Source organism: Solanum pennellii, chromosome 11 (assembly GCF_001406875.1).
Source record: "Solanum pennellii chromosome 11, SPENNV200".
In the NCBI taxonomy this organism is placed as follows: domain Eukaryota; kingdom Viridiplantae; phylum Streptophyta; class Magnoliopsida; order Solanales; family Solanaceae; genus Solanum; species Solanum pennellii.
In genome coordinates this window covers 66170414-66197734 of record NC_028647.1, presented here as the reverse complement: position 1 = coordinate 66197734, position 27321 = coordinate 66170414, and the positions used below count along the sequence as shown (strand labels likewise).

The following is a 27321-nucleotide window of genomic DNA, read 5'->3' as shown; positions in this document are numbered from 1 at the left end:
CTTACCTATATAAAGACACTTTTGGTCATAAATCAATGGGACTTTGAACCCAACTTCTTATTATCATGGTGCACCAAGACTTTAACTCGATGCACCAAGACTTTAACTCGATGTCTTACCCACTTAGTGCGGTAAAACCTGAATTCACAGTCTTACCCTCAACCAATGCCTTAATAAACCATGCATTACCAAAAAAATAATTATAAAAAATCATAAATATAATTTGAACTTGACTTAATATACAAAATCAATTAATTAGAACAACATGTTAGAATCATATAAAATTCCCTAGTTAAAATAAATTCAAACATTTTATTAGTCCCTCTCAACATTATTATGAACATTATCATAATTTACTAACCATTTTAGAATAATTACAAAAGAAGCTTTGTTAATACAAATAATTTGTTAATAACTTAACAAGTAAATGTTTAGATAAAGAAAAATAAAGAGGTGCAGAAGTGACCAACAATAATAATCCAATCAACATGTATATGTCACATAACTCAATAAAACAAGATCATAAAGAACAATTTCTTTACAAATTGTTAACTTACAAAATTAATTTTACTTTTAAATATATAGGTGATCAAATTAAAAGTTTGCTAAAAGTAAAAGCAACTTGTTGGACTCATATGATTTTGAGATGGTAAGAAAATCAATGATGCATAGTCAAAAGTAAAATATAAAATAAATTGTATAGTAATTAACCTTGAGAGAAAAATAAACACAAATATTTTTACCTTCTTTATATTTTCTTTGCTTCAACGAACAATAGTAGAACAATCGTATTGATAACGTGTTGTAAAACTAAAGCAAACTAACAATATAAAGATAAAGAAAAGAAGAATATAAGACGAGATATAGAAGATGAAAACAATAGAAATAGAGATACAAGAAGATGAGAGCTTTTCTTATTCAGGTATTCACCAAACTTTCAAGTCTATACAATAAGAAGTCTCATGCCTCTATTTATAGTTTAACATAGAGACATACAAAATGTTAGTCATAAACTTAACATTAACATGAATATATTGGGGATGTTATGAAAATGAAATGTTACAAAAATAATGGTTATGAATGTGGAGGTTGTGGAGGTTATGGTCACTTCATAATGAAGAAAGTAGTGACGATAATGTGTGAGTAACTTTTTGGTGTAGTGAACATCCACGGTAGAATATTTTATAACAAAGTAATATTTATTCTATCTATTTTTTATTTTTAGTCCAAGAAGCATAAATTAATTAAAATTGAGTTGTTTTACATGAAAAAAATCGTTCATCTACAACAACACCACTAAAATATTTGCAAATTCACCCAATAACATCCATATAACTCCACAATTGCCCCCTCATCAAATTAAAAGTAGCATTTCTGCCCCTCCAATTTACAGATTTCTCAAAGGGCACTCACAAACTAAGCGACGCCTCCATCAGCTCAACGATTCAAGTCTGCTCGAAATGAACCCTTCCCTTCGCCGGAGCTGGCACATTCGCCACCGGCGAACTATTTCCACTACGCGCAAATTCAACAACCAAGGAAACGACAAAAACTTCATAGCAACTCTAAATGAAATCGTTCGGAGCAAACGGAGCTGGAATATAGCACTGAACAGCACCATTTCCACCAGACTGAAAAGCCATCACGTAGAGCAAATTCTACTTCAAACCCTTGATGATTCTCGGCTGGCTTTACGGTTCTTCAATTTTCTTGGCCTTCACAAGAACTTTTATCATTCAACAATGTCGTTTTGCATTCTAATACATTCCCTTGTTCAGTCCAATCTTTATTGGCCTGCTACTTCACTTTTGCAGACACTATTGCAAAGAAAAGTGAACCCAAGTTTTGTTTTTGACAATTTGTTAGATGTGTATAAAAGATTCAATTTTGGTCACACTTTGGGTTTTGATTTGCTAATCCAAAATTATGTTCAGGATAGGAGAGTAATGGATTCTGTGTTGATTGTTCGGCTTATGATGGAGCATTCATTAGTACCAGAATTAAAGACTTTAAGCTCTGTGCTCAATGGCTTGATTCGAATAAGACGGTTTGATTTGGTTTTGCAATTGTTTGATAATGCATTAACTTCGGGTGTTAAGCCTGATGAGTATATTTATACAGCTGTGCTTAAAAGTTTGTGTGAGTTGAAAGATTTTGAAAAGGCTAAGGAAGTGATGAATTGGGTTGAGAGAAGTGGGATTAAAGTGAGTGTTATTTTATACAACATATTGATTCATGGGCTCTGTAAGGGTGGAAGAGTTTGGGAAGCTGTTGAAATTAAAAGTTTGTTGATTACCAAAGGATTGAATGCTGATACTGTCACATATTGTTCTTTGATTTTGGGGCTGTGTAAAGTGAATGAATTTCAGCTTGCTCGAAGGTTAGTGGATGAGATGTTGGGGCTGCTTTTGGTTCCTCGCGAGGCTGTAGTGTCGAGTGTTGTTGACGGGTTGAGGAGAGGGGGTGATTGTGTAGCTGCTTATAGATTAGTTGATATGACAGGGAAAGTTGGAGTTGTGCCCAATTTATTTGTTTATAATGCATTGCTTAATTCTTTGTGTAAAGGTCGTGGGAAGTTGGATGAAGCAGAGTCTCTTTTTAATAGTATGGAGGATAAAGGGTTGTGCCCAAATAGTGTAACTTACTCCATCATGATCGACTCTTTCTGCAAACAAGGGAGATTAGATGCTGCAGTTCTTCTTTATAATAGAATGCTTGATAATGAGGTAGAATTAACCATATACCCTTACAATTCTCTCATCAATGGCTATTGCAAGGCTGGAAAATGCGGTGTGGCGGAATCTATCTTTAATGAGATGATTGATAAAGGATTGACCCCAACTGTTGTAACCTATACTTCATTGATAGATGGTTACTGCAAGGAAAGAGAAGTGCAGAAGGCCTTTAGGCTTTACCATGAGATGACTGGCAAAGGAATTTCACCTAATACTTTCACTTTCACTGCACTAATCTCTGGATTTTGCCGTGCACACATGATGGTAGAAGCAAATAAGATATTTGATGAGATGGTGAAAATGAATGTAACTCCTACTGAGGTCACTTATAATGTCTTGATTGAAGGACATTGTAAAGATGGGAACACCATAAAGGCTTTTGAATTGCTAGATGAAATGTTGAAGAAGGGTCTTATTCCTGACACATATACGTACAGATCTCTGATAACTGGACTTTGTACGAAAGGTCAAGTATCTGAAGCAAAAGAGTTTGTTGATGACCTTCAAAACCAGCGTCATTATCTGAATGAAATGTGTTTCTCTGCTCTCTTACATGGTTATTGCAAGGAAGGAAGATTAAAGGATGCACTAACCACTACTGATGAGATGATAGAAAAGGGAATAAACATGGACCTTGTGTGCTACGGTGTACTCATAAATGGAACTCTAAAGCATCATGATTGGAAATATTTATTAAATATAATGAAGGAGATGCACGACCGAGGAATGAAGCCTGATGAAGTAATATACACTAGCATGCTTGATGCATATGGAAAAGTTGGTGATCTTAAAAAAGCTTTTAAATGCTGGGATATAATGGTCAGTGAAGGATGCTTCCCAAATGTGGTGACGTATACTGTGATGATAAATAACTTGTGCAAGGCTGGATTAGTAGATAAAGCAGAGGTATTCTACAAGGAAATGTTAGCTAAAGGGTTGACACCTAACCAGTTCACATATAGTTGTTTCCTTGATTATCTCACTAGTGAAGGGTACATGGTAGAAGCTAAACAGCTTCATGATGCAATGCTGAAAGGGTACCTTGCAAATACTGTGACATACAATATTATTATACGGGGTTTGTGCAGATTAGACCAAATTCAGGAAGCGATGGATATTTTGCTTGAAATGGAGGACAACGGTATCTTCCCAGATTGCGTAAGTTACTCAACTATCATTTATGAATTCTGTAGGAGGGGTGATCTGTTAGGAGCAAGAGGCTTGTGGGAATCCATGTTGACTAATGGTCTGAAGCCTGATGCAGTGGCTTATAACCTTTTCATTTATGGTTGCTGCATTGCTGGAGAAATGTCTAAGGCGTTTGAATTGCGTGATGAGATGATAGCAAGTGGTCTGAAGGTGACTCGTGCAACATATGCTTCTTTAATCCATGGAACCTGAAAAATGGGGCAGTCCACCAGATCTGCTAGCGCTGCTGCAAGGATCATTTACTTTGATCAAGTAATGACTATTAAAATTCAGGATATTTGTACAGGACGTGATCATGTCAACCTTTACTCTAAAATGCCTCATCCATGAATAGTTCAATCTCCTGCCTTTTTATATGAGGACATGAACTAAGAGTTGGGCATCTTTAGAACTTCAAGGGAGGTAGTTTGACAATTTCTTTTTTTTCTTTTCCTGTATATTTAAATCCAATCGTTTAACATAGGAAGTATTGGGAGGAAATATGACAATCTTCAAATTCTGGATAATGAACACCCAACCTGCTTGTATTGTCTATGAGTTAGTAAAGACCCTGATGTGTTTCTTCCTACTTCCTGTTGCTTCTTCAATTATCACTTAAAAACTTGTTTTCTACTCAAATTAGATTTTTCATTAATCTCCAGCTGATCTTCATGGCTCGGCTGTTTTTCCTTCTCAAATAGAGCATAGTGCAGTATTTGGAGTAAATCAGAGGGTCTCCATATTACTTGGAGAAATGTTACAAATAGTTTCCAATATTTACTTTTACATTTTAGTTGAGTGTCTTTTTGCCAGTGGTTTATGGAGAGACCATGCATGTATGTCTCTGTGTTTGTATTTTCTGTAACTACTATGAGTTATCATGATTGTTTTTTTTTAAGACAGGAGAAACCCGCAGCCGCTAACCTTTGAGTGTGCACAGGGTAAAAGCTCCGCTCCTATGCAATAGCTCACAAACCACATAGGAGAGGTAACCCACACTAGGCAAGTCCGGTGCGACAAGCTCGACCCAGAAGGCAAACCCCTTGCTTTAGCTAGCGAGGGGTTTCGAACTTGAGCCTCCAACATGGAAGGTCCCAAGCCCAAACCACTGGGCCACCCGAAAGGGTGAGTTATCATGTCTGTTTTCACTATTAATAGCTGATAATGGACCTTTCTTTTTATATATATATTTTCAGAACTTCATTCATACAGGCAACTGTTAATATGCTGTTGATGTTAATATCTGCAAGCTGGTATTCTTATCAGGTATGCAAAGAGTGTCCAGATGCTTTAAATTTCAAGAGTTGCTTGTGTTCCACATTGTGAAATTTCTTTCTTTTTTCTGTGGGCTTTATTTGCACGCTGCTAGGAGTCCCATTATGAGACATGTCATGCAGTCTCTTACTCACAATACTCTAGCTGATGAGGCAGTGTGCATGTTATGTTAACTTATAGAGGTGTTGGAGCTACATTTATTCCTTAAAATTCTCAGTAGATCAGTTCACGATATCACTGAAGATGTCACTTCATTTCATCTTGAATCGTTTTACGGTTTTTGAAAATGCTAGCTGTCACTGTCCCATCTACACTTAATGCTGTAAAATTTGGTCAAAATTGGTAAACCATTCCAACATGTCTAAATTGGAAATATTACAGAGTAAGGTCTCCATGTTGTGTGTTATTAAGGAGAATAACATTCACATGTCCAAGTGTTTCTGTATTATATAAAGAATATAGAATCACTTATCTGTTATCGTGGATATAACCATGTGGTTACCATAAACTTGATGTTTCAAAAAACATTTTTGAAACCCCTTTGGGGGTTGACTTTCTAGGTCGAGCTCGTTGCACAAGCTACGTTTAGTGCGGTTTACCTCTCCTGTCAGCTATAGCGGGTTTACCCGGTGCGCGTTGTGGGTTCCCTTGTCATCAAAATAAAAATAAAGGATATAGAAGTTGTGTCAGATGGAATTGGACTAACGAGATTTTAACTTTTTGTTCCTTGTCTTATATTGTGCTTTCTTTGTCTAACTCGATTTGTTATGTTGATTTATTATAATTTGCAGAGCAGAGAGCCGCATTTTAGAAGAGTGACCGGCTTGTTGCATCAACTGTTTGAATTTCTTGTGGCAATACAGAGCAAGTTGACTCCATATATCGAAGCAGATGGCAGAAAGGATTATCAACACAGGCTGTACAAATTTTTCAATGTAAAATTATCCATTAATTTCATAACGTGTACATCTCAAAATATATTTACGTGAAAAGAGGTGAAATATTGAATGTGATAAAAAGACTAGTCTCTTACTTAATACACTAGTCTATTTATAACCTAAGAAAATCATTGTTGTCGACTCAAGTAAAATTGAAATATTTGTAAAGATATGAAATATCAATGATGACTAATGAGATACTAAGACCTTATGCATCTTAATTATAATTTTATAATGATAACTTTAATCGGATGCAACTATTCATAGCTATTACCTTGACACCAAAGAAGAGTTCGACCCAATGCTTTATTTCTGTCCTAGTTGATCCTGATTCGATAGAATTCCTCCTGGAAGCGAAGGTAGGAGCAAAGCCTATTGATTCACCAGTTTGCTAACCTACTTGTCGGCTATCTGCACTCTGTAACCAGAATAGGGCTCTGGACTTAAAACCACCCGCTTTTAGAAGTCTGGAAGGCGGCGCCTAAACTAGTCGGACTTGCTTGAATCGATAGCCTTCTTTTTTTTTTTGTGATATCAATATTGTCATCAAAATCATGTTCAATAATTGTGAAGTGCTATTCGAGATTTAGGATAATAATACTAGAAAATTTGATTGTTTCGAAGCAGATTAAATTTATACATAATATTAAAAAATATTTCTTTTCATATATATATAGGTGGATTGTAAATCAATTCATTTACAATCACTCAAAGTTTATTAAATTCGCTCATTTATTACCCTTACTTGAGACTATGTGGTCACTATATAGCTTAAAACATATTTATAAGAAAAATCAATTGAATTTTTAAATATATCTGAAGCAAGTACTTAACCTAGACAATATTAATTCCTTGACAGTGTCGAGTAAATAATAAATTAACTAGCGAAGAATAAATGAGAGATGAAATAACAAAAATGAAAAATTCTTATTTGATATTCAGAATCGATTAATAAATATTGGTGTTGAACAATCAAGAATAGTTGTGTGTACAAATTAATAATACTGTTGAAGTGAAAATTAAATGATAATTATTGCGGGAGTAAAATAAAGGTCAAATTAGATGATGATTATTGTGGGAGTAATAAAGGTCTTTATGGATAAACGACAACTTACACTAACTACTCTCCTTAATAGAGTATCTACGAGGTTTAGCAGTTGTTAGGCAGAAACTGTTAGCGCCAGTTGAATTAAACGAAATCTCGAAATATAAGTGTTATTATCCTAAATCTGCATCAAAACAATCAAATTTTCTAGTCCCCTTCTTTTGATGACAAACAATTTTCTATTAGGCCTAACCCATCAGTAGTCCTCTAAAGTTGACATAAATTTTCACTTAGACACCTTAACATAACTTTGTTTATTTTAGACACCTCATATCATGTCCCATTGTATCATTATTTAAAAAATATTTTTAATATATATGTCATATATTTTTATTCAATTTTCCACTTTGACACGTTATTGGCGAGTTTGTCACACACATCTTATATATTTGACTGATTGTTAAATAAATGTTATGAGGTGTCTAAAATGAACAAACCTTAATGAAGGTATCTAAATGAAAATTGATGCCAACTTTAGGAATATGTTAAAGACTTTATATTATTAATAATGCAATTTAAAAGAATTAAACTTTTAAGGTATTCAAAAAATTTCACCAAAAAGGGCAAAATATTTCAGGCGGGAGAAAGGCTTTTTAACCTTAAACAACATTCAGATTTGCCCCATTGGTCCATTTGAAATGACACGGATCGAGACGTATTCAATGTAGACCGTCAGATTAAAGATAAATCCAACGGCTATAAACAATCTTACGAAAAAGCAAAGATGTCTATAAAACCCATCCGCAGATTTCTGACCCAATGCAACATCATCTCTCCGACATTCTGTTCCAAAGAAGCTATTCCTTAAAATGGAGTCTACCGGAAAAATGAAGAAGGGTGCCGCCGGCAGAAGGGGAGGAGGCCCAAAGAAGAAGCCTGTTTCCCGGTCTGTTAAAGCCGGTCTTCAGTTCCCCGTTGGAAGAATCGGAAGGTTTTTGAAAAAAGGCCGATACGCTCAACGTGTTGGTTCTGGTGCTCCCGTATACTTGGCCGCCGTTCTTGAATATTTGGCTGCTGAAGTAAATTTTCCTTCATTTATGCTTTTAGGATCTAGGGTTTCAATTTTTTGATTGAATTTTGTTTGATCTATAGGTGTTGGAGTTGGCTGGAAATGCTGCTCGTGACAACAAGAAGAACAGAATCATCCCAAGACACTTGCTTTTGGCTGTGAGGAATGATGAAGAGCTTGGGAAACTTCTTGCTGGTGTAACGATTGCACATGGTGGTGTTCTTCCAAACATCAACCCAATTTTGTTGCCAAAGAAGACTGGAGGTGAAAAGGCCCCAAAATCTCCTAAGAAAGCTTAGATTCTTTGTGTATGTTAGAAGCTGTTGATGGATATTATTAAGTTGTTAGATCTTCCAATTATCAATCAATGAAACCCCTTGTTTCGACTTTACAATTTCATTTCTAGATGCTCTATGTTCTATCATGGTGTTTGTTCAGATGTGAGATGTTGGGCATTGGTGTATCAGATTTCTTATGAAAAAGAAATTAATGAAGCATAGACACTTTGTTATTCTATTCTAGGTTGCAAGTTCAATCGGATAAGTTGAAGTATTTTTCGATCAAATTGCTTAATAATATAAACACATAAATATTTGAATAGCTTTGAAACTAATATGTTGAAACCTGGAAGGATAGGATAGTATAAAAACAACCTGTTTGAGAAATGGACAAAATTTCACCCATTATATTGTCAATCTGGATTATGAAATAACTGAATTGCCAGAAACTTGTTTTTTGTTTTCAGCAACTTCCTAGATGCAGTTCCTACAGCTAACGCAATATCTCCCTAGTTAGTTTTTTTTTTTTTTGTTATAAATAATAAGCCCCCAAACTTACTGTTTGATTCAGATAATCTTTGATATATACTTTTATCATTATTGAACCCAAAATTCAACCAAAGACCCACCAAGTGTTCCATTTTAAGGAGTAAAGTAATATGGTATAAAATTACTAAATGATATAAATAATTCTTGCATATGTGTGGGATTAGCAAGAATTATTTTTCTCTCTGTGCACGTTAGACCATGGCAAGGGAAGCACAAAAATACTCAGGGAAGTCGAAAACAATCGATAAATGTTGGCGCCGAGGTTGCGTCTACAAACAAGTAATATAGTACCTCTGTTTACTTTTACATTTTTAAATCGTTAATTTGAATAGTTTTCGAAATTAAATTAGATTATATTTATTTGATAAATATATATTTAAAATTGTACGAAAAATATTATAAATTGAAATTTTTTACATATCAATATGACGAAAAAATATATCATAAAATATTAGTTAAAATTCTTATACTATAACAATTAAAAATGAACAGATGAAGTAAATTTTAGTATTAAAGTTAAAATCAAATGATCGTCATTGTAGTGGGTAATGAATGTTTTTATGGATAGACGACAACTATCATTAACTACTCTCCTTTAACATCTAGGCGATTTAGTTGTTGTTGTGCGAAAGCGGTTAACGCTAATAATACAAGTGTTATTCTCCTAAACCTGCATCGAAATAACTAAATTTTCTCGTTCCCTTATAATTTTATATTATTAATGTAATTTAAAAGAATTAAATTCTGAGGAGACATTTGGTAGAGTGTCTTAGGAAAAATAATTCAGCAATTAACCTTATGTATTAATAGTATCTTATTTGGTACTCTTTTCTAATCTATGTATAGCTAATACTTGCATTAGTTGTATACTCTAGTGTATTAAGATATGCATTACTAATAATATGAATTTCTAAAAGTATTAGCAATACAATTATTTTAATGATGCATCAGCTAAGTTAAAGACACATTTGCCCCTCAAATTCCCTTTTACGTCTTAATAGTTTTAATTAATTTTTTTATGCAATGCAAATATAACTAATACATACACACGACTAATAAAAATATTATTAATATACTTTAATTAACATTATTCTTATATAATTCTACTTACCAAACGACTATACTATAAATTCAAAAAATTTTGCCAACAAGGCGAAATATTTCAAGCGGGAGAAACGCTTTTTAATTAAACAACATTCAAATTCACACAGTCATTGGTCCATTTGAAATGACACGGATCGAGACATATTTAATGTACACCGTCCGATTAAATATCAATCCAACGGCTGTAAACCAATTGACAACCAAACATCTCTATAAAAACCATCCGCAGATTCTTACCCAACTCATCTTCTCTTCGACAATCAATTATCTGAAAATAAAGAAGCTATTCCTTGAAATGGAGTCTACCGGAAAAGTGAAGAAGGGTGCCGCCGGCAGAAGGGGAGGAGGCCCAAAGAAGAAGCCTGTTTCCCGGTCTGTTAAGGCCGGTCTTCAGTTCCCCGTAGGAAGAATCGGAAGGTTTTTGAAAAAAGGCCGATACGCTCAACGTGTTGGTTCTGGTGCTCCAGTTTACTTGGCCGCCGTACTTGAATATTTGGCTGCTGAAGTAAATTTTCCTCCATTTTTGCTTTGCTGATTTGGTTCAATTAGGATCTAGGGTTTCAAATTTTTGATTGAAATGTTTTGATTTATAGGTGTTGGAGTTGGCTGGAAATGCTGCTCGTGACAACAAGAAGAACAGAATCATCCCAAGGCACTTGCTTTTGGCTGTGAGGAATGATGAAGAGCTTGGGAAACTTCTTGCTGGTGTAACAATCGCACATGGTGGTGTTCTTCCAAACATCAACCCAATTTTGTTGCCAAAGAAGACTGGAGGTGAAAAGGCCCCTAAATCTCCATCCAAAGCTACCAAATCTCCCAAGAAGGCTTAGATTCTTAATGGTTTTTTTTTTTTTTGGATCTTCTGTGTATGTAATTCTGTTGTAGAAGGTGATGATTATCCTTGATGGAATTAGTTGAAACTACTGTTAGATCTTATTTTTCTCTATTATCAATCAATGAAACCCCTTGTTTCGACTTCACAATTTCATTTTCCTTATTTCTTTTTTATTGTCTGTTGCTTTTTGTTCCTGAAATGATGTGCCTTTTCTAGATGTTGAAGGAATCAATAAATGATGCTTTGATTCTCTCTACAATTGAGAGCCCTGACATTTACCTTTTAAGATGTCAGATCTTGGCCATTGGTGTATCAGATCGAACACTACTTATGATTTCTTATTGGGTGTTGCACATCTAGTTACAACTGTTTCATAGAGGAAAATTCTAGTTGCCAAGTTAAATCAGACGAGTCTTCATACTTCTTTGATCAAATTGTTTACCCACACACAAATTATAATGATAAATTGTTGAATCCTGAATTGCTAAATTAATATAAACATGGTGACTTGTCGTGTTGACAAGCACTATGACTAACAACTCTTTGATGTGAATGACCAAGTCGAATCTTTTGCCTTTTGTGATTGAGGAAGAAACTACGATATTACTAGGTACTACTACTAATATGACAAATCACATATAAAACAGTAATAATAGAGGAAAACTCATCCAAAAACAGAATGAATTCACTACGGAGAAAGAGGGTAAACAAAAGTGCCCTTTTGATACAATGTTAGTGTTTTACTAGAGAGTTCTAGCAGCCCAACTTAGAAATCATGACAAAATCCAAATTCAAACAGATATCAAAACTAATGTATCTGTATTGACAAATACTTGGCTCATTTTAGGGGATCTAATGCGCACTGCGCAATATTCCATGCAAATAACCACCAGTCATAACAAAAGACACAAAGGAGACAACACCAGCTGGAAAAACCTTCTTTGATTTCAGAAAACGAGATCCCATTACTCCAACAAGTCCAGCTGAGAGGACAAAACCAATTGCTGATGCCAAAACAGGTTGTGTTGGAAGCATAGTATAAACAGCGTACAGGAGGGACACAGAAACTCCACCTGCAATCAGGGATTTTGTGCTGCCACTCTTAAGATAACCCATAAAACCACCAGCTCCAACCAAGAAAGCATAGCCCAAGGTCAATTTTTGGGACATAGAGAGGGCCATTTTCTTTTTACTGTTATGATCCTCCCCTTCATCTGAACCGCCCTCATTACCACCATCATTATTATTTCCACTATTATCTCCCCTACCGCCACTGTCATCATTTGCACCCCCAATATCACCTCCGCCACCACCTGCCTCTGGCAGAATATCAATTCCTGGCCCAGCTGGATCAACAGTAAAGGTAGTTGGCATTGTAGAGTCAACAGAGACAACACTGGCTCTGACCCCCAAAGAGAAATGCGTCGATCCAGCAGACAAGCCTGGATACACTGTGTGAGAGGTAGTCAAGCTATGAAGAGATGAATGAAGTGACCTCAATGGCTGACTATGAGCAATGAAAAGCTGCCTTTGACTCCAAGCTTGGACTCGAAAGTTAGGCAACACTATGGAGGACTGAGAAATGGCCAAAAATTCACCCATTATCTGGAATATGAAATAGCAACGTGTACACTGAATTACAAGAAACTTATTTTCGGGATGTTTTGTTTTCAGCAGCTTCTGTAGTCTCAGCAACTTCCACAAAAATCAGTCTTCCATCAACAATCTGCAGTCCGTAGATCATTTCAATGACAGAACAGAAATAGACAAAGTAAATGGGAATCAACAAGACTTGGACAGTTATGTAAGATATTTCACCAGAAGGAAATGAAATTAAATGCACTTTATAAAGCTGGGAAACAAATGTTCCCCCCAGATGGAAAAGAAGCTTTCTGCAAAAGATAATGCCACTTAACATATTCACATTAATGATATAACATTTCTACTACTCTCAGCTGTGCTATCTCTCATCTCTATTTCTCAATCTGCTGCTTGGCACTTCTCATGTGTATCACAAATTATAACAATCTTTTTTATCTGTGCACACAATGTTTAGGTACTTCCGTTTTGAATGACATAATGTCCATTATGCCAATATAACACTAAAAACACAAAAAATCACTGTAGTGAGAGAATGGACGTTAATAGATGTGGCAATTAGTCACCAATATTAGATCAAAGTCAGGAAAGGTAGAGACCACGGGTGTGTGTGTGTGTGTGTGTGTGTGTGGAGGTAGTAGCTTAATAGAGGGGAAGCAGACAGTTCTCAGTTTGGAGTTTGATATCATAGTTTTGTTCTTCAACTGAAATATTTTATGCATACACATATTCTTTCTTCTATTATCATAGTTTGTTTCTTCAACTGACATATTTTATGCATACAAGTATTCTTTCTTCTTTTTCTTGTTTTGTTTATAACTGGTTTAAGAAATTCTCTTCTCCAGAACACAATCATCCATTTTTAAGTCCTATTTTCCTTGAATTGAGAACTTAGATAACATATTTAGATTTTTCTAAGGAAATCCCAGTTCCTTATCAGTAACTCAACCAGTGAACATCAAGAGATTCTGTCTCAACCACATTTGTCAGCAAAACCAGAAGGAAAACTTGGGACAACAAGAGACTGCCCAGTCTTCATTTCCACTAAAGAGTTTATGAGCCAATTAATTCAACAAATCAATTAAAAGATAAACAAAATAGGAACCCAAAACAAACAACAATAATAAGAATTCATAATGAGATGCAGCTCCTACAGCTACCGCAATATCTCTAAGTAAACCAGTAACTTCCAAGAACCTAGATCTCTCTTTCCAGTGAAATTTAGTTGTTCTAAAATGGGTATATTCTTTGCAAGTTTTGTTATAAGCCTATGAATGCCCCCAACTTACATTTTCCACCCTGATCATTGGTCCCTTTTCAGCAATAATTATCCTGACTCCAACTGAAAGCATTGCAGGACCATTATCACATTTCAAAGTCCTTACGACCAATGAATGCACCAGTAGATGCAGGTTGATTATGATCACAGAGTCAAACATCAAACTGAAACGATTCAGCTTGAAATACATCTTTAGCATACAGTTTTGCAGTGAAGTGTAGGAATTAGATATCTGTTTCCTTTAACCCATGATGATTGATAAATAATTTATTTTAAACAGATGGCGGTCTAAGAATTGTCAATAGGTAGAGACATGCCTAGTTTAAAATGTAGGATAACACTTAAACGATAACTCCTTGTCCCCTTTCTAGCAAATAGGTACAGATTTATTAAATACTATATATTATCCAAAATTTTATATACAAAGTATATACCATTGTTGATCCGTATCACTATTAAGCACGTTCCATTAACTCAATATACAGATACACACACGAACAAGCGTACACATTTAGAAAACTGAGGTATTACCCTTCCGTTCAAGGAATTCAATGCATTCTGGGCATCTGCTTCTGATTCAAAGGTAACAAATCCAAAACCTTTAGGCCTTTGTGTCCTTGGATCTTTAACAAGCCTTGCTGCTCACCCAATTAACAAATCCATGTCAATCAATCAAATTAAGCCTTAAAACTAAAATAGTTGCAGACCCACTTTAACAAAATTCATCACGAAGTGTATGAGTTGAGATCTAAATCCCAACAAAAAACAAACAAACACTTGATGATTTCTTCCCACCCATCCCAATATTTTAGTGGACAAAGTTATCTGGTACCTGATATTGGTGGGAGATGGCAGAATACCTATGGAATTAGTCGAAGTGCATGAAAACTTGTCCGGACACTACGGTCATCAAAAACAACAATATACCCAACGTGATCTCACAAAGTTTGGTATGAGGAAGGTAGGTGCACATAGACCTTACCCCTACCCCTACCTACCTAGAGATAGAGAGGCTATTCCGAATAGACACAGACAAAAGCATTTCAAAAAAGGAAACATCAGAAATGAAAAAGTCATGCCAAAATACTGTAAAAAGCATAACAAAGCATCCAACACATAAACTATACAAAGAAAAAATACAATAAACAAAATATAAAAAACAACAAATAGTAATACAAATCGAGGAACAAGAAGCTACACGAGTTATACTAGGACTACTAATATGGAAGGATAATCACCACCACACTCTACTACCTGCAACCTACTACCCTAATAGAGTCATCAAATAAAGAAAGTTCTCATCATCTTTGTAGAGAGTTACAAAGCAATCACATAAAGTGAATTACATCATCTTCCAATTAAAAATTTCAGCAAAAAAACAATGAAGAAGTGCGAATTAACCTTCTGTAACAACGCCAAAAGGTGAAAATAGCTTCTTCAACTGTTCACTCGTAGTATAAAACGACAATCCTGTAAAAAAAATCAAATACATCAGTATTAGGGTTTCAATAAGAACTCCAACACACATAAATTAAGAGAGAGATAGAGTATGTGTACTGTTCACGAATAGCTGCAACCCTTTTGCCATCTGAGTTTCAGAGAGCAGCGCTGTATCTAAGTCAAAGAGACCAAATTGCATTATGGTCCCTGGTTTTAATCCATATTTTGTGTTGGCCCCTACTTTTCTATAATTGTGTTTTCCCCCCAATACGCCGTTACTTGTGGTTTTAGGGGTGGTATCAAGTCGGAAAAGTGTGGCAGAAAGATAGAATTCGATTTAAATTTAGATTGATTTCAAGTTGACGTTTTGTTTAAATATGTAATTTGAATTTCTTAAGTTGTATTTTTCTGATAAATATGAAAATCCTACAAGTTGTGAAAGCTATGAAAATTTCTCCAATTTATATACAATCTTTACCAAATGAGAGATATCAGAATATCCTAAGGCCTACATTAAAAAATCACATATCTTCATATTTTTTTATAAGAAAATATTTATAATAACAAAGTTTTAAAAATAAGAAACATGACTCTGTAAATGAAAGTAGAGGAAAACAAATAGCATGATCTCCTCTCTAACCCCATCCCTAGGGGCGGACCCACGTGGTGTCCGTCGGGTGCTCGAACATCCATTAACTTCATTACGAAATATATATATCTAAGTAGAAATCAATAGGTATTTGTATAAAATTAACATAGAGCACACAATAAATAAATGACCCAATGGTTCTTGGATGGTACTTAAAACTCTTTTAGTGTTATTGTACCAAGGTTCAAATCTCATTGTTAACACATATTTTACAATTTCACTTCAAAGCACCCACATAGTTCCGCCACTGCGCATCCCATCCTCATAGTTTTGTCTTAGATATACACAAATACTCCGAATACTCTTCGGAAAATACTTTTTACTTGCATACTGAACACAACAAAATAAGTAAGAAAACACTTATTTTTCTAGAAAATATTTTCATCCATACCAAAATCATCCTTATACCATCCTTGGACTCTGTTGGTAACTTTGTTGATCATATTATTGAGGAAGTAAATCTTCTTCCTTCCAAGATATGTAAAGGGAAATTTAGTGCTGAAATGTTGTCAATATCTTGATTCCCTGAATCATGTTCTGAGAAGCCTAAAGAATGAAGACTTCTCCTTGTTAATCATTTGTCCAGAAACACTGCATCGTTTATCTCGTAACGAATGAGTGATCAGTGGTGCCTTTTCATCTGCAACATATGAAATGAAATCAGTATTCTGAGGTAATTGGTTAAACAATCTGGACAATACTTTTGCACATTTAACAAACAAAGAGGGTGAGAACTGACAAGGAATTACCCTGTATCAGCTTTCTTGATGAGTTATAAAGTCAATCCTAAATAACAGATATATGATATCAATTATGATATGTATCCACCTTTCGTCAAATTCGAAGGCTCTAAGAGTGTGACACCAGCACACCTTATCGTAAGCTTTAGAGATGTCCAATTTGAACACAAACTTGAAATATTATCTACCAACTCATGGGCCTACATAATAATTTTACTTATAGACCTACCCTTTATCAGACTTCAGACCTGATTGATTATGAGTGATTAATTTGATACCAGTGAGATTAATCTGCTGTGCAGAAATTTTAAAAACACATTTCTTCAACTGATTGGCCATAAGTCCGACATAGTAGCGTAAGGTTTTGAGCTTTGGAAGAAGAACAAGACATGTGTATGTGAGAGATAGCAATATTAACGGGCTTTATTAATCAAAATGTCCCCTTCAAGTATATGCTAACAAGACCTAATAAAACTTAATATTGAAATCATCAAGTCTAGTGTCAATCTCCTTCTTCTATTAACTAATAATGAGTGAAAGAACTTGGTGCTTAGGTTTTCCGTAATTATCTATCTGAAACCAGACTTTTGACTCCAAAAAGAGAATTTCAACTTCAGATGTTGTATCATCTCCGCATTCTTAAACAAAACGACCATAAAGGATTATCTTGAACCTCCTGTTGTCATGCATTCCTCACAACGTTTGAAAAATCAGGTTGTTCGATCCATAGAGTGAGAAACTTGTCTTCGCCTTTTGATCTGTTGTACCTATAGGGTGATTAACATAGGGGAATGATCAGACCGTGTTCTATTTCACATGACTTACCTAAGTTTTTAGGAAGAAACTCAACTATTCATGGTTAAGTAACACTCTATCCAACCTTTTTCATATAATATATTTTGATGTCCTTCCACTACACCAAGTGAAAGGGGAACCAGAAAACACAACATCCAACAAACATCAGTCTACCATATAATTTATGAAAGGGAAACTTGTAATCTTGTGTATGCTTTGTCAAAGGACACTTTTTTCTGTATCATCATGTGATTACATTAAAGTCATCGATTAAAGATTAGGGTATGTTGGAAGAAGTAGTAACATCCCTCAAGGAATCCTACAATGACATTCTCAAGTTGTGTTTTGTCTTCGTTTACACTATTAATACTAAACACTGAGTTTCTCCATTAGTCCATCTACACTGATCTTGCAGGTAACAACTTGTTCATTCTATGCTACTTATACGAAGTGCTTGAGTGAAGATTTTCTGCAGATCGTATCCTTTGATACGTTGTTCTCTTTGGATTCATCCTACTTTGACAGTAGTATTGGCTGCAGTGCTTGGTTCGTTTTAATCTTCCTCTTGATTTGTCATATTTGTTATAGAATGTGTTCCTTCTTTCACTATTGGACTGCCAAGAGTGTTGGTTCTTTTCCCTGTTGAACAATATTAGATGTAGTTTTCTGCACGTTAGTAGTAGCCTTTTCCTTTCTTGTTTATCTTCTTTTGCTTTTTGATTGATTGTTTTTGCTGTCCCCTTCTTTTCAGTTGAGCTGTAGGTTTAGTTGGAAATGTAGTTCATTATAAGAATACCTAAACACATATATATAAGATTGCAGATTAAACCTCCTTCAATCTCTCAAAATTATGTTGTTCAGTTGAAATCACAAATACATAACGATCACGTAGAAGAGAGCATAAGCAGAAAAACAAAATAATGACTAAAACTGCAACCAAAATACCGAACTGGGTACAAACAAATGTTCTTAAAAGATTATTTCAGAGGAGAAAAGCTTCTATTGAAAGTACCTTCTTTGTTTCAAGCAAAAAAGCCCTTCTTGAAATTATCCTTAAATGGAATCTATGCTGCACAAACTTGGATTACTCAGTACAATGATTACCAAATATCAGCTGGTTAGATTGAAACAAATAAAGTAACTTCTCTGTTTCAAATTATTAAACGGGAAAACAAGATGATATCACCAAAAAAATTAAGTTAATACATCCAGAGATTTCGTTTACAGTGTCCATAAAAATTTCAATCAGATATTGAGAAGTGAAATTGCTTCCATTAAGCATGCCCAACTCTATAAACCAAGAATCATGTCACTGTCTTATGCGGTTATCTATTCTTAGATTTGACAAAGGAATGGATCTAAATCGAATAGCTAAAATACAAGCTCATCTAAGAGCTGGCTTACACTCCTATCACTAGTGCAAGAATCCTTGACAATGACTTCCCATGAATCAAAATTGAACTTTTTCTTCCTCTTCTCTATCTCCTCCAAAACAAAGCAAGCATCTTCAACCTTCCCTTTATCAAGCAGACCAAGAATCAAACACCTTACTGTTTCCATACGTGGAAAATGCCTGCTCATCAACATTGCATTCAAAACTTTCAAACCTTCCTCAAATTCTCCTGTTTTACAAAATCCATCAACCACCATTCTGTATGTAATTGCAATAGGACAGCAGCCTGCAATTTGCATATCAACTAACATCCTATACGCCTCAGCGGTTTTACCTTCTTTACAAAAATAATTAATCAACATGTTATAGATCACAATGTCAAATTTAATGCCCCTTTTTTTCATCTCCACAAGTAAACTGTTTGCTTCACCAATTTTCCCTCGTTTCAAAAGATCAGTCATCAAAACACCATAATTGACTATTTTCAGCTTACATCCTTGGTATTCCATATCAAACATCAACTTCTTAGCCTCCTTATACTTCCCTAAAGAACATAAACCTTCCATCAGCAAAGCATAAGACACTGCATTTGCCTTCTTTCCCTTTCTAACCATATCCTGAAACAGACTTTTAGCATCTTCAACATTCCCCTTCTTACACAAAAACCCAATTTGACAATTGTAAGTAACCACGGTTGGCTCGAACCCTCTTTCAAGCATTTCATCAAACAGTTGGCGAGCCATTTCCCAATCACCCTTCTTCAGCCACATCTTGATAATAATGTTAAACGAAACAGAATTTAAACAGATACCCATTTTCGAACAACTCCTTAACATCTCATTAGCAGCTTCAGAACGTCCACTATCAACAAGCACATTCAGAATTGCATTAAAAGACTGCACACTAGGCGAACAATTAAACGACCCAATTTTGTGAAAAAGCTCAACAGCTTTATCAACTAACTTTGCTCTCCCATAGTGTTGAATTAACCCAATAAAAAGTGTTTCTTTACACCGAATATGATGAGTTTGGAGATATCCAAGAAGGGATTCAACAACTTCAAAATTTTGAGACTTTGCGAGCTTATAAACAAGACAAGAATAAGTTGGGTAGTCATGTTTGAACCCCATTTGTTGATAATAATGGAAGAGTGAAATAGCTTCATCAGGATCTTGGATTTGTTTGAGGTCTGCAAGGAGTTGTATTGGTTTGCGAAGAAGGTTTCTTGTGGTGTTATGAGGCTTTTGAGTTTCAGCTGAAGATTTTGAATTGTGTCTGTGAGAACGATGATGACTGTGATATGGTTGGGATTGAAAAATTGGGATTCTGAATCGTACAAGATTGTGAATTCTGAGTGTTCGAAGAGTTATGGTAGCTTGTTTAACTCTTGAATTGATCATGGAGTTTCAAATCTGCTTAAACTATAATTTTGCTTCATTCCTTGGCTGAGCTAGTTTATGTACCGTGTTCACTTACACACTTGTTTGAATGGTTGATCTAACTTTTGTTCAATTTTATTGTTATCATATATGTTTAAATTTATTGTAACAATTAAATTGTAATTTTAATATTTTATCTTTATTTATTACTCCTTAATAATTATACTTTATATTTTATGTTACACTTGTAAACTAGTTCTATCTCATAATTATTCAAAATTATGGATATGCTTTCAATTTTATTTAGATACTGATTTTGGTTACGTGCGTTGAATATATATTCTTATTAATTGATATTAAATTTTTCTATACAATTTCAATTGATATTTAGATGATAAAAAGTAGACATTAGTATATCAAAAAATGCATGTTTCTAAAGATAATAAATCTTGTATTTATAGAGTTGAAATATAAATTAAGGTAGTTTTGATATTATTTATAATAGGTACTTTATATTAAACATGCATACATGTTAATATATGATGTAAAAGAATATAATATTTCTTTAAAAAGTGTTTTTTTTATAATATATTTGAGAATAATAAGTTACATGTAAATGCTTCCTTGTCCACTTGCATTTGTTCATTTTAAAAGGCCCTACACCCATGACTATTTGTTGTCCAATTACAATTAATTAGTCTATCACCACAAGCTCGAAAATTCAAATCCTAATCATTCATTGAAGTTGCTCTTTCACGTAATTAGTCTTTCTATGGTAATCCGTGCTTTATTTTGCTTGTCATACTTCCTATGGTAGTTCATGCTTAATGATGATATAATATGATATGATTTAGTATAATATAGACTTCAAACACATACCATAGTGGATTCATAATTTGTATGTAAATCTTTATATATTATAAACTTTGGTTAGTAGTTAGAAAATTTTAACTTACAGGATGAAGATCAAGATATTCTTAAAAAGATGACAGAACAACAACCTTCGACAAATTCTTCAATTAGTTATTTTCCATCATCATCAAAGAAAAAATTGAACAATGGAGGAGAAATGATGGCAATGATAATTGCTGGACAAGCTCAAGATCATTATTCGTATGCAATCATCTAAGTGAAACACAAAGATGATATGTTAATCGAACCTACCATTAATCTAATTCTATATATTTCAACTTTAAATAATAAAAAAAAGAGAGTAATTGTTCTATCAAATTCATTTTCAAAGATGATATACAAATACAAAGAACAAAAAAGAAACACATAAGCAACGCGATTAGTTATTCTTTTTCAATCTTGTCTTGATAATGAAAATTGTAACGAAATCTAATGTAACAATCAGTTTGCTTTTGAAAAATCCTAAACTAAAAGCAAGTTATAAACAAAGCAACATTGCAACTATATAAATAGAGATAAAAATCATGTTTCAGTAATTGAATTCTTAATTATCCTCATGACTGCCTAAGAGAGATCTCACAATTTTTCCCACAAATTATGACATTATTTCACCAATTTAGAGCTCCTACACATAAGGATTGTAGGAGTAGCACATAAGAAACTTTTTTGGAAGAATTAAATTCATAGGACAAAAATTGTAATAAGCGTAAAATCACATATAAATTTGAAAAGTCAAATAATATATATATATATATATATATATATACACTTTAATTTCTTGTCCTCAAGAAGTAATTGAATATTGGTTTCCTTTTTCTATTTAGTTTAGTTAGCTTTATTATATTTTTAGCTAATAAATAAATATGTTTATCATGAATAGTCACTTTGAAATAAATTTATTGTACCATATTATTGATATGATAATATATTTTTTATCATATTTTAATATTAATCCAAAAATAATAAGAGAATGTACATAGTCAAGAATTAGATAATTAAGTAATGCAAATCATGATATAAATGCATAAGAATATCAACAGTTTCTTGGATAATGTGACAAAACTAAAACATGAACCATATTCAATTGCTTGTAAATTTTAAAATAAACCTTTGAAATAGATAAAAAAGATTTTTTTTTCGCATTGAAACATTAATGAATACGTAATAATTTAGTTTCAAATCATAAATTATTATAGAAACAATGTTAATTTAGTGAATGAAAAATGATCCGTCTTGATTTTTTTTAGAAACATTTAATATTTAATTAATTAGTTATGATCAAACTAAATAAACATATAAATTACAGATGATAGATATTATTAGATTGGATGTTTAAGTAAGGAATTAATCTAAGAAAATGCAAAAGTCATTAACTTTTTTATTAAAATAATATAATTTAATATTTAAATTACATAATTAAATATTTTTATAACAATTTAATTTATAGTAAGGGTAAAATCGTTATTCAATTTTTAATTTTTTTTCCCACTTATAATAATATATGATATGATGATTATACCATAGAAATATAGCAACAAGTATAATCTTTTTCAATGAATAGGTGTCCCAAAAAGTATAACCATTTATAAATCTATAGTTGAGAAAACTTATAGCAACTCATTACTGCACTAGCAAACAGTTAGGTTTAATTCTCCAACAGCAACCTTAGATAACATTTCTCCCACGATGAAGCAGCATCAAAGTTGATACTTTTGATAAAAATTTCAGGCATTATAAAACCTGATGTTGTTGGAACGCAAACTCCACTCTATCTCCAGTAGCCTGGATGAAACATTCTTTATTAGATATATGATTATTCATGACATGGTAATGGTGTTTTGTTATAGCATTATAAAACCAAAATCGTAAGTTAAGAATTGATGTTGTAGAGTCAGGTGTTATGGTTGATGATTAGTGAAATGAAGTATGATAAGGTGTTGAGAACCGAGTTGAAACAATAGAGTAGTTCTTGTAAGAAACATACCATTTGTGGGTGTCTAACTACTGATATGCTGCTGATATTACTAATCTGGTCTTTGGATAGCAGAAGCCTAATATGCGGGATGCTTCTCCAACTCTCTCCAAGTGCTGGCTTGGAAGTACCTTTCTCACCAGCCACCATGTGATTTGTGACCTAGCATACAAGGGTAAATATTATAACGAGATACACACAGGGTCAGAGCTATAGGATAATTACACGGTATATACAAGATCAATATTATTTTATATATATATATATAGAGAGAGAGAGAGAGAGAGGGGTTTAATCCCCTTAGCTTCTTCATTTGTTTACTTCTTTATATTTTGAATCTCATTAGAAAAAATAGCTGCTCCGTCACTGGGTTCACAAATAGGATATCAAGAAACTTATCTGACTATAGTGAAAGTAATACTCCATTACTTATTGAGGGAAGTTCGGGTGAACAATATGGGATCATGTGTAAGGGCAGCTCGGTGTACTAAAGCTCCTGCTATGTGTGGGGTCAGGGGAAAGGCCAGACTGCAAGGGTCTATTGTACGCAACCTTACCCTATATTTCTACAAGAGGCTGTTTTCATGGCTTGATATGGGATCATGAATATTAAATTGAAATTTACTTGCTGAGACTAAAACAAACTATGTGGATCAACACAAAGCTGAAAGTGCCTTGATAGAACCTAACTGATCAATAGGGGCCGATGGTAAGTACGTTACAACTTGACAAGTTCACATCTCTGGCTTATGTGCTATGTGCTTAATAATAATAATACACTGATCCAGTTAAAACGAGAAAGGAAAATGATCCTTATCAGATAAAATAGCTCATGTTATGAAGATGACAGATATCAAAGTAATAGCAAAGAGAATGAAGAACGCTGAAAAAAATATATTAAAGATAATAGAAAAGAGAATTAAAAATGCTGAAACAAAAAGACCATGTTAATGTTATGTTACTGCCAAACTTACCAAAATGGAGATATCATGTTCATGTGCCAATCGTTTTAGTAAAAATCCCACTGAAACCATTAAAGCATGTCCTGTTTCACAAAAAAGGAACAATCCCTTAGTTGTCACGTTGAGCATCAGTTGTCAAGAAGGTTCTTTTATGATGACATGTGGATACTCTTCAACAGAAGAAAATCGAAGAAAGAGAACTCACATGCACACACACAAAAATGTGTCTGAGAGCATACATCAACAACTAAGCCTCAAGCCAAACTATTAGAGATACTAGAAGAAAAAGAATCTAACCCAATTAGGGTTCCCATTTACCAAGAAGTTACCTTAAAGAAATGAAAAACTAAAAACTTCCTACAATAAATGCAAAACACAAGTTAATTCTTAAATTGCTTAAGAAAGTAAAAAAAAAAAAGAAACAATCCAGAATTAACACAATAATCAGTTCATCCTACAGTGAGAAATTACCATGTGCACCACCTCCAAGAATTGGTGCAATGAGTGATGATATTGAGTCAATGATAAGCATTCTTATGTGCTGATCTTTCTGCATATCATACCCTCATAAGTAAGTGCCCCAAGGACATGTACCTAATCTAGGGACGAGGCGATGAGAGTAGAGAAACAAGATTTGTATTTCCAAAAACCTGAGATCTCAGATTGTTCTTTAGCTGATGAAGCACTTCAAACAGTGTAAAAATGTCAAACACTGAGAAACATACTACGTTGTTCATTACTTCTTGAAGAGCCTTGTCCACCTGAGAAAGAGAAGATGGCGTGAAAAGTTGGGTACAAAAACTTGCATGATAATCTCAGCAGCCATACTATTCATGTGGGCAAATGATAAATATACACAGTACATCTCCAGTGACGTACATAAAATTTGTGGCAAGCATATCCTGATTAAAAACAACTTCTCGGTAGATATGTAATGCAGCATATCCAACTGAATTTGAGAAAGCATACTCTGTCTGACCTACTAAGAGAAGTGAGAATCCAATTGGAAAATGAATCTACGCAAGCCAGACCTTGTGATTCACATGTCAACATAACAACAACATACCCAGTGTTGTCCCACAAGGTGTGGTCTGGGGAGAGTAGAGTACGCAGACCTTACCCTATCTCAGAGGTAGAGAGATTGTTTCCGATAGACCTTGGTTCAAGGAAAACAATCCAAAGCCGTTCCAACAAGAAGTAACGGAAGTACAAGAAATAACAGATAATAACAAAAACAGTAACAACAACAACAGATAGTAACAGAACAGAACTAAAACTTAACAACATGATAATCGAGGTACAAGGAACAATAGATTGTAACAACAGATAGATTGATTCACATTGCAGTAGTAGAAAAGAAGAAAACTAAATTATCGACTGCTGACTTTATTTTCTTTGTTAATTAGCACCGCAGATATTTTCCCAAGAAGATACTTCTTGCAGCATGGTTCTCCTATTCAAATTTGTTCAAAACGAATTATGAATCATAAAGAATAATCAGATGGATCGGTGCTAGTTATTTTGTATCAAACAACATAAGAACATGTTTTATGACAGAGCTAGTGTAGTTATTATCATGAAGAAGATCAACTGCGATGAATTACAAAAGAGGGACAAAGGATTCGACTGGCGAACAAAGTCCAAGATAGAGAATGTGCAGTCATACACAGAAAATATCTAGTAATCTTAATCAGAAGTTTCCATGCCACCCTAACTTTCATTGGATACTTTTGGAGTTCCGATCACATACAGATTTGTGAAACAGCAAACTGAAATGCAGTCTATCTTCGCCGGCAATAAATAACAAAATCAGGTAAGGAAGGTCACACAATGAAAGGATCTACAAATCTGTTTAAAGGTTAATCAGAAGACTAGAAAAGTTTTGACCTCATAGGCAGAAAGATCTGATGTCTGAGTGACAATTTGAGCAACACGTTTAGGAGAGAAAGAATTTCCAGAGTCCAAGAAAACGATTTTGCCCCAGCTTTTTGCAACAGCTGAAGCAGCTTGTAAGCAAATCTGGACAAAAATATAATCTTAAATCAGCAACAGAATTGAGAGCCAAATGAGGCTTCAAAGATGAAGCATGCTTCATAAATCAATAGTCAGAAGATTTTTCCAACTTAAAGAATCAAACATCAGAAATCAGTACAACAACCATGTCAAAAAATAAAACTCGAATTATCAATGCACTCTTACTTGTGTTTTACCAGAGGATGATGTGCCAACTAGCTCCGTCAGATATCCCTCTCTTAATCCACCATGAAGAAATGTATCTATGCTGATCCATAGTAGTCTTATTCATCAGTCATTTACTGTCAAGGAAGTTTTAAAAGTATCGGGCGTTGCATTGTTACCTTCTGCATCCAGTAGGTAAGAAGCGCTTATTCTGTAAAGCATCATCCAACAACTCCTGGCCATCTACCCATGGTTGATGCTGCTTGTTAATGATAGTCAGAACCTGGGTGATCCCCTATTTTATGAGTAAAATGAACGTACAGATCATTATAGGAATACCAAAGAGCAGATATATGAAAACTACATATGTGGCAGATCAAACCTCCTTCAATCTCTCAGAATTATGATGCTGTTCGGTTGAAATCACTAACACATAAAGATCATGCAGGAGAAAGTCTTCAACTGTGGAAACAGAAAAATTAAAAATAATATGACTAGAACACAAATTGAATATCCATAAATCATTTGTTCCAAATTAACTTTCTAACTTTCTATTTGAGGGTATCCTAGAATTATGTCCTGCCCTTTAGGAACACTTCACCACTACAATTCTTAATACCTTAAGTTCTTTTATTTAAAAGATGCTTTAGGACCCACTTTTGTTCTACACAACATCAAAAATTTCAATAAGATGACTTTATCTCCATTTCTGGATCCATAATAAAACTTTAACTTTTACCTTAATAGTCGTATCCAAACCAATTGGGATACTAAAATTGAAAGAATGGAGTACAATTCAATTGTTAACGCCAGCATTACTTCAAAAGATTCAGTAAACTGTCTATTCTGGGTACAAAAGGATCAAATTCTTTTAATAATGTCTGCCAAATTCTTTTAAAAAGCTTATACACGAAAAATGGAGTTGGACGGGCGGTGTCAAGTATGAGAATCAGCGTTAAACAATCACATATGGATGGGAATCCAATTCCCCTCCCCCCCCCCCCCCC

General features: G+C 34.1%; 6 protein-coding genes across 18 annotated transcripts in view; 2 read left to right on the top strand and 4 right to left on the bottom strand.

Moving 5' to 3' along the window:
• The first annotated feature begins 1369 nt into the window (after positions 1 to 1369).
• On the top strand, positions 1370 to 6325 carry LOC107004542 (putative pentatricopeptide repeat-containing protein At5g59900). Of its 6 annotated transcripts, none has more exons than XM_015202772.2 (4): positions 1370 to 3893; positions 4000 to 5048; positions 5136 to 5189; positions 5990 to 6325. In XM_015202772.2, the coding sequence occupies exons 1-2, from the start codon at positions 1461 to 1463 to the stop codon at positions 4075 to 4077; spliced, it is 2511 nt and encodes an 836-aa protein (XP_015058258.1). In that variant the 5' UTR covers positions 1370 to 1460; the 3' UTR covers positions 4078 to 5048; positions 5136 to 5189; positions 5990 to 6325. The 6 variants fall into 6 exon arrangements, with proteins under 6 accessions (XP_015058258.1, XP_015058257.1, XP_015058256.1 ...); XM_015202771.2 differs by having other exon boundaries at positions 1371 to 4346; positions 4864 to 5048; XM_015202770.2 differs by having other exon boundaries at positions 1371 to 4346; positions 4827 to 5048.
• A 1678-nt stretch (positions 6326 to 8003) lies between these two features.
• LOC107004541 (histone H2A) lies at positions 8004 to 11164 on the top strand. 4 transcript variants are annotated; one of them, XM_015202766.2, is made up of 3 exons: positions 8004 to 8078; positions 10505 to 10686; positions 10775 to 11164. In XM_015202766.2, the coding sequence occupies exons 1-3, from the start codon at positions 8051 to 8053 to the stop codon at positions 11009 to 11011; spliced, it is 447 nt and encodes a 148-aa protein (XP_015058252.1). In that variant the 5' UTR covers positions 8004 to 8050; the 3' UTR covers positions 11012 to 11164. The 4 variants fall into 4 exon arrangements, with proteins under 4 accessions (XP_015058252.1, XP_027768893.1, XP_015058254.1 ...); XM_027913092.1 differs by lacking the exon at positions 10505 to 10686 and adding an exon at positions 8334 to 8514 and having other exon boundaries at positions 8004 to 8260; positions 10956 to 11164; XM_015202768.2 differs by lacking the exon at positions 10505 to 10686 and adding an exon at positions 8334 to 8522 and having other exon boundaries at positions 8004 to 8260; positions 10964 to 11164.
• Positions 11165 to 11680: 516 nt separating this feature from the next.
• LOC107004914 (protein FATTY ACID EXPORT 2, chloroplastic) lies at positions 11681 to 15519 on the bottom strand. Of its 3 annotated transcripts, XM_015203324.1 has the most exons (4): positions 15452 to 15484; positions 15296 to 15364; positions 14426 to 14532; positions 11681 to 12742 (listed from the first exon to the last, which is right to left on the bottom strand). In XM_015203324.1, exon 4 carries the CDS (start codon positions 12616 to 12618, stop codon positions 11869 to 11871), a length of 750 nt encoding a protein of 249 aa, XP_015058810.1. In that variant the 5' UTR covers positions 12619 to 12742; positions 14426 to 14532; positions 15296 to 15364; positions 15452 to 15484; the 3' UTR covers positions 11681 to 11868. The 3 variants fall into 3 exon arrangements, with proteins under 3 accessions (XP_015058810.1, XP_015058812.1, XP_015058811.1); XM_015203326.2 differs by lacking the exon at positions 14426 to 14532 and having other exon boundaries at positions 15452 to 15519; XM_015203325.1 differs by having other exon boundaries at positions 14426 to 15364; positions 15452 to 15510.
• LOC114073822 (cold-inducible RNA-binding protein-like) lies at positions 11684 to 15607 on the bottom strand. The gene is made up of 4 exons (XM_015203327.2): positions 15452 to 15607; positions 15296 to 15364; positions 14426 to 14532; positions 11684 to 12742 (listed from the first exon to the last, which is right to left on the bottom strand). The coding sequence occupies exons 1-4, from the start codon at positions 15531 to 15533 to the stop codon at positions 12665 to 12667; spliced, it is 336 nt and encodes a 111-aa protein (XP_015058813.1). The 5' UTR covers positions 15534 to 15607; the 3' UTR covers positions 11684 to 12664.
• Positions 15608 to 16132: 525 nt separating this feature from the next.
• On the bottom strand, positions 16133 to 20400 carry LOC107003357 (pentatricopeptide repeat-containing protein At1g07740, mitochondrial). 2 transcript variants are annotated; one of them, XM_027913091.1, is made up of 2 exons: positions 16723 to 20400; positions 16133 to 16623 (listed from the first exon to the last, which is right to left on the bottom strand). In XM_027913091.1, the coding sequence occupies exon 1, from the start codon at positions 20309 to 20311 to the stop codon at positions 18890 to 18892; it is 1422 nt and encodes a 473-aa protein (XP_027768892.1). In that variant the 5' UTR covers positions 20312 to 20400; the 3' UTR covers positions 16133 to 16623; positions 16723 to 18889. The 2 variants fall into 2 exon arrangements, with proteins under 2 accessions (XP_027768892.1, XP_015057162.1); XM_015201676.2 differs by having other exon boundaries at positions 16733 to 20400.
• Positions 20401 to 22729: 2329 nt separating this feature from the next.
• LOC107003358 (DNA repair protein RAD51 homolog 4) overlaps positions 22730 to 27321 on the bottom strand; it is a 6101-nt gene continuing 1509 nt past the window's right edge. Inside the window, exons 2-10 of one of the 2 annotated variants that reach the window (XM_015201677.2) lie at positions 26697 to 26776; positions 26494 to 26609; positions 26336 to 26417; positions 26024 to 26155; positions 24787 to 24897; positions 24608 to 24686; positions 24149 to 24219; positions 23187 to 23336; positions 22730 to 22984 (exon numbers count right to left, since the gene is read on the bottom strand). In XM_015201677.2, the coding sequence (XP_015057163.1) occupies positions 22934 to 22984; positions 23187 to 23336; positions 24149 to 24219; positions 24608 to 24686; positions 24787 to 24897; positions 26024 to 26155; positions 26336 to 26417; positions 26494 to 26609; positions 26697 to 26776 (872 nt within the window). In that variant the 3' untranslated portion in view covers positions 22730 to 22933. The remainder of the gene's footprint in view (positions 22985 to 23186; positions 23337 to 24148; positions 24220 to 24607; positions 24687 to 24786; positions 24898 to 26023; positions 26156 to 26335; positions 26418 to 26493; positions 26610 to 26696; positions 26777 to 27321) is intronic. The other variant, XM_027912865.1, reaches the window with a different exon arrangement.

Excerpts from the sequence above, each read along its gene's own strand:
- LOC107004542 (XM_015202771.2), top strand. The coding sequence starts at position 1,461 with ATGAACCCTTCCCTTCGCCGGAGCTGGCACATTCGCCACCGGCGAACT.
- LOC107004541 (XM_015202766.2), top strand. The coding sequence starts at position 8,051 with ATGGAGTCTACCGGAAAAATGAAGAAGG. Across the intron at positions 8,079-10,504 it reads TACCGGAAAAATGAAGAAGG|GTGCCGCCGGCAGAAGGGGA; the intron begins GTGCCGCCGGCA and ends AAGTGAAGAAGG. Across the intron at positions 10,687-10,774 it reads TTGAATATTTGGCTGCTGAA|GTGTTGGAGTTGGCTGGAAA; the intron begins GTAAATTTTCCT and ends TTTGATTTATAG.
- LOC107004914 (XM_015203326.2), bottom strand. The coding sequence starts at position 12,618 with ATGGGTGAATTTTTGGCCATTTCTCAGTCCTCCATAGTGTTGCCTAAC.
- LOC114073822 (XM_015203327.2), bottom strand. The coding sequence starts at position 15,533 with ATGCAATTTGGTCTCTTTGACTTAGATACAGCGCTGCTCTCTGAAACT. Across the intron at positions 15,365-15,451 it reads GTTGCAGCTATTCGTGAACA|GATTGTCGTTTTATACTACG; the intron begins GTACACATACTC and ends TTTTTTTTACAG. Across the intron at positions 14,533-15,295 it reads TTTTGGCGTTGTTACAGAAG|CAAGGCTTGTTAAAGATCCA; the intron begins GTTAATTCGCAC and ends TTGGGTGAGCAG.
- LOC107003357 (XM_027913091.1), bottom strand. The coding sequence starts at position 20,311 with ATGATCAATTCAAGAGTTAAACAAGCTACCATAACTCTTCGAACACTC.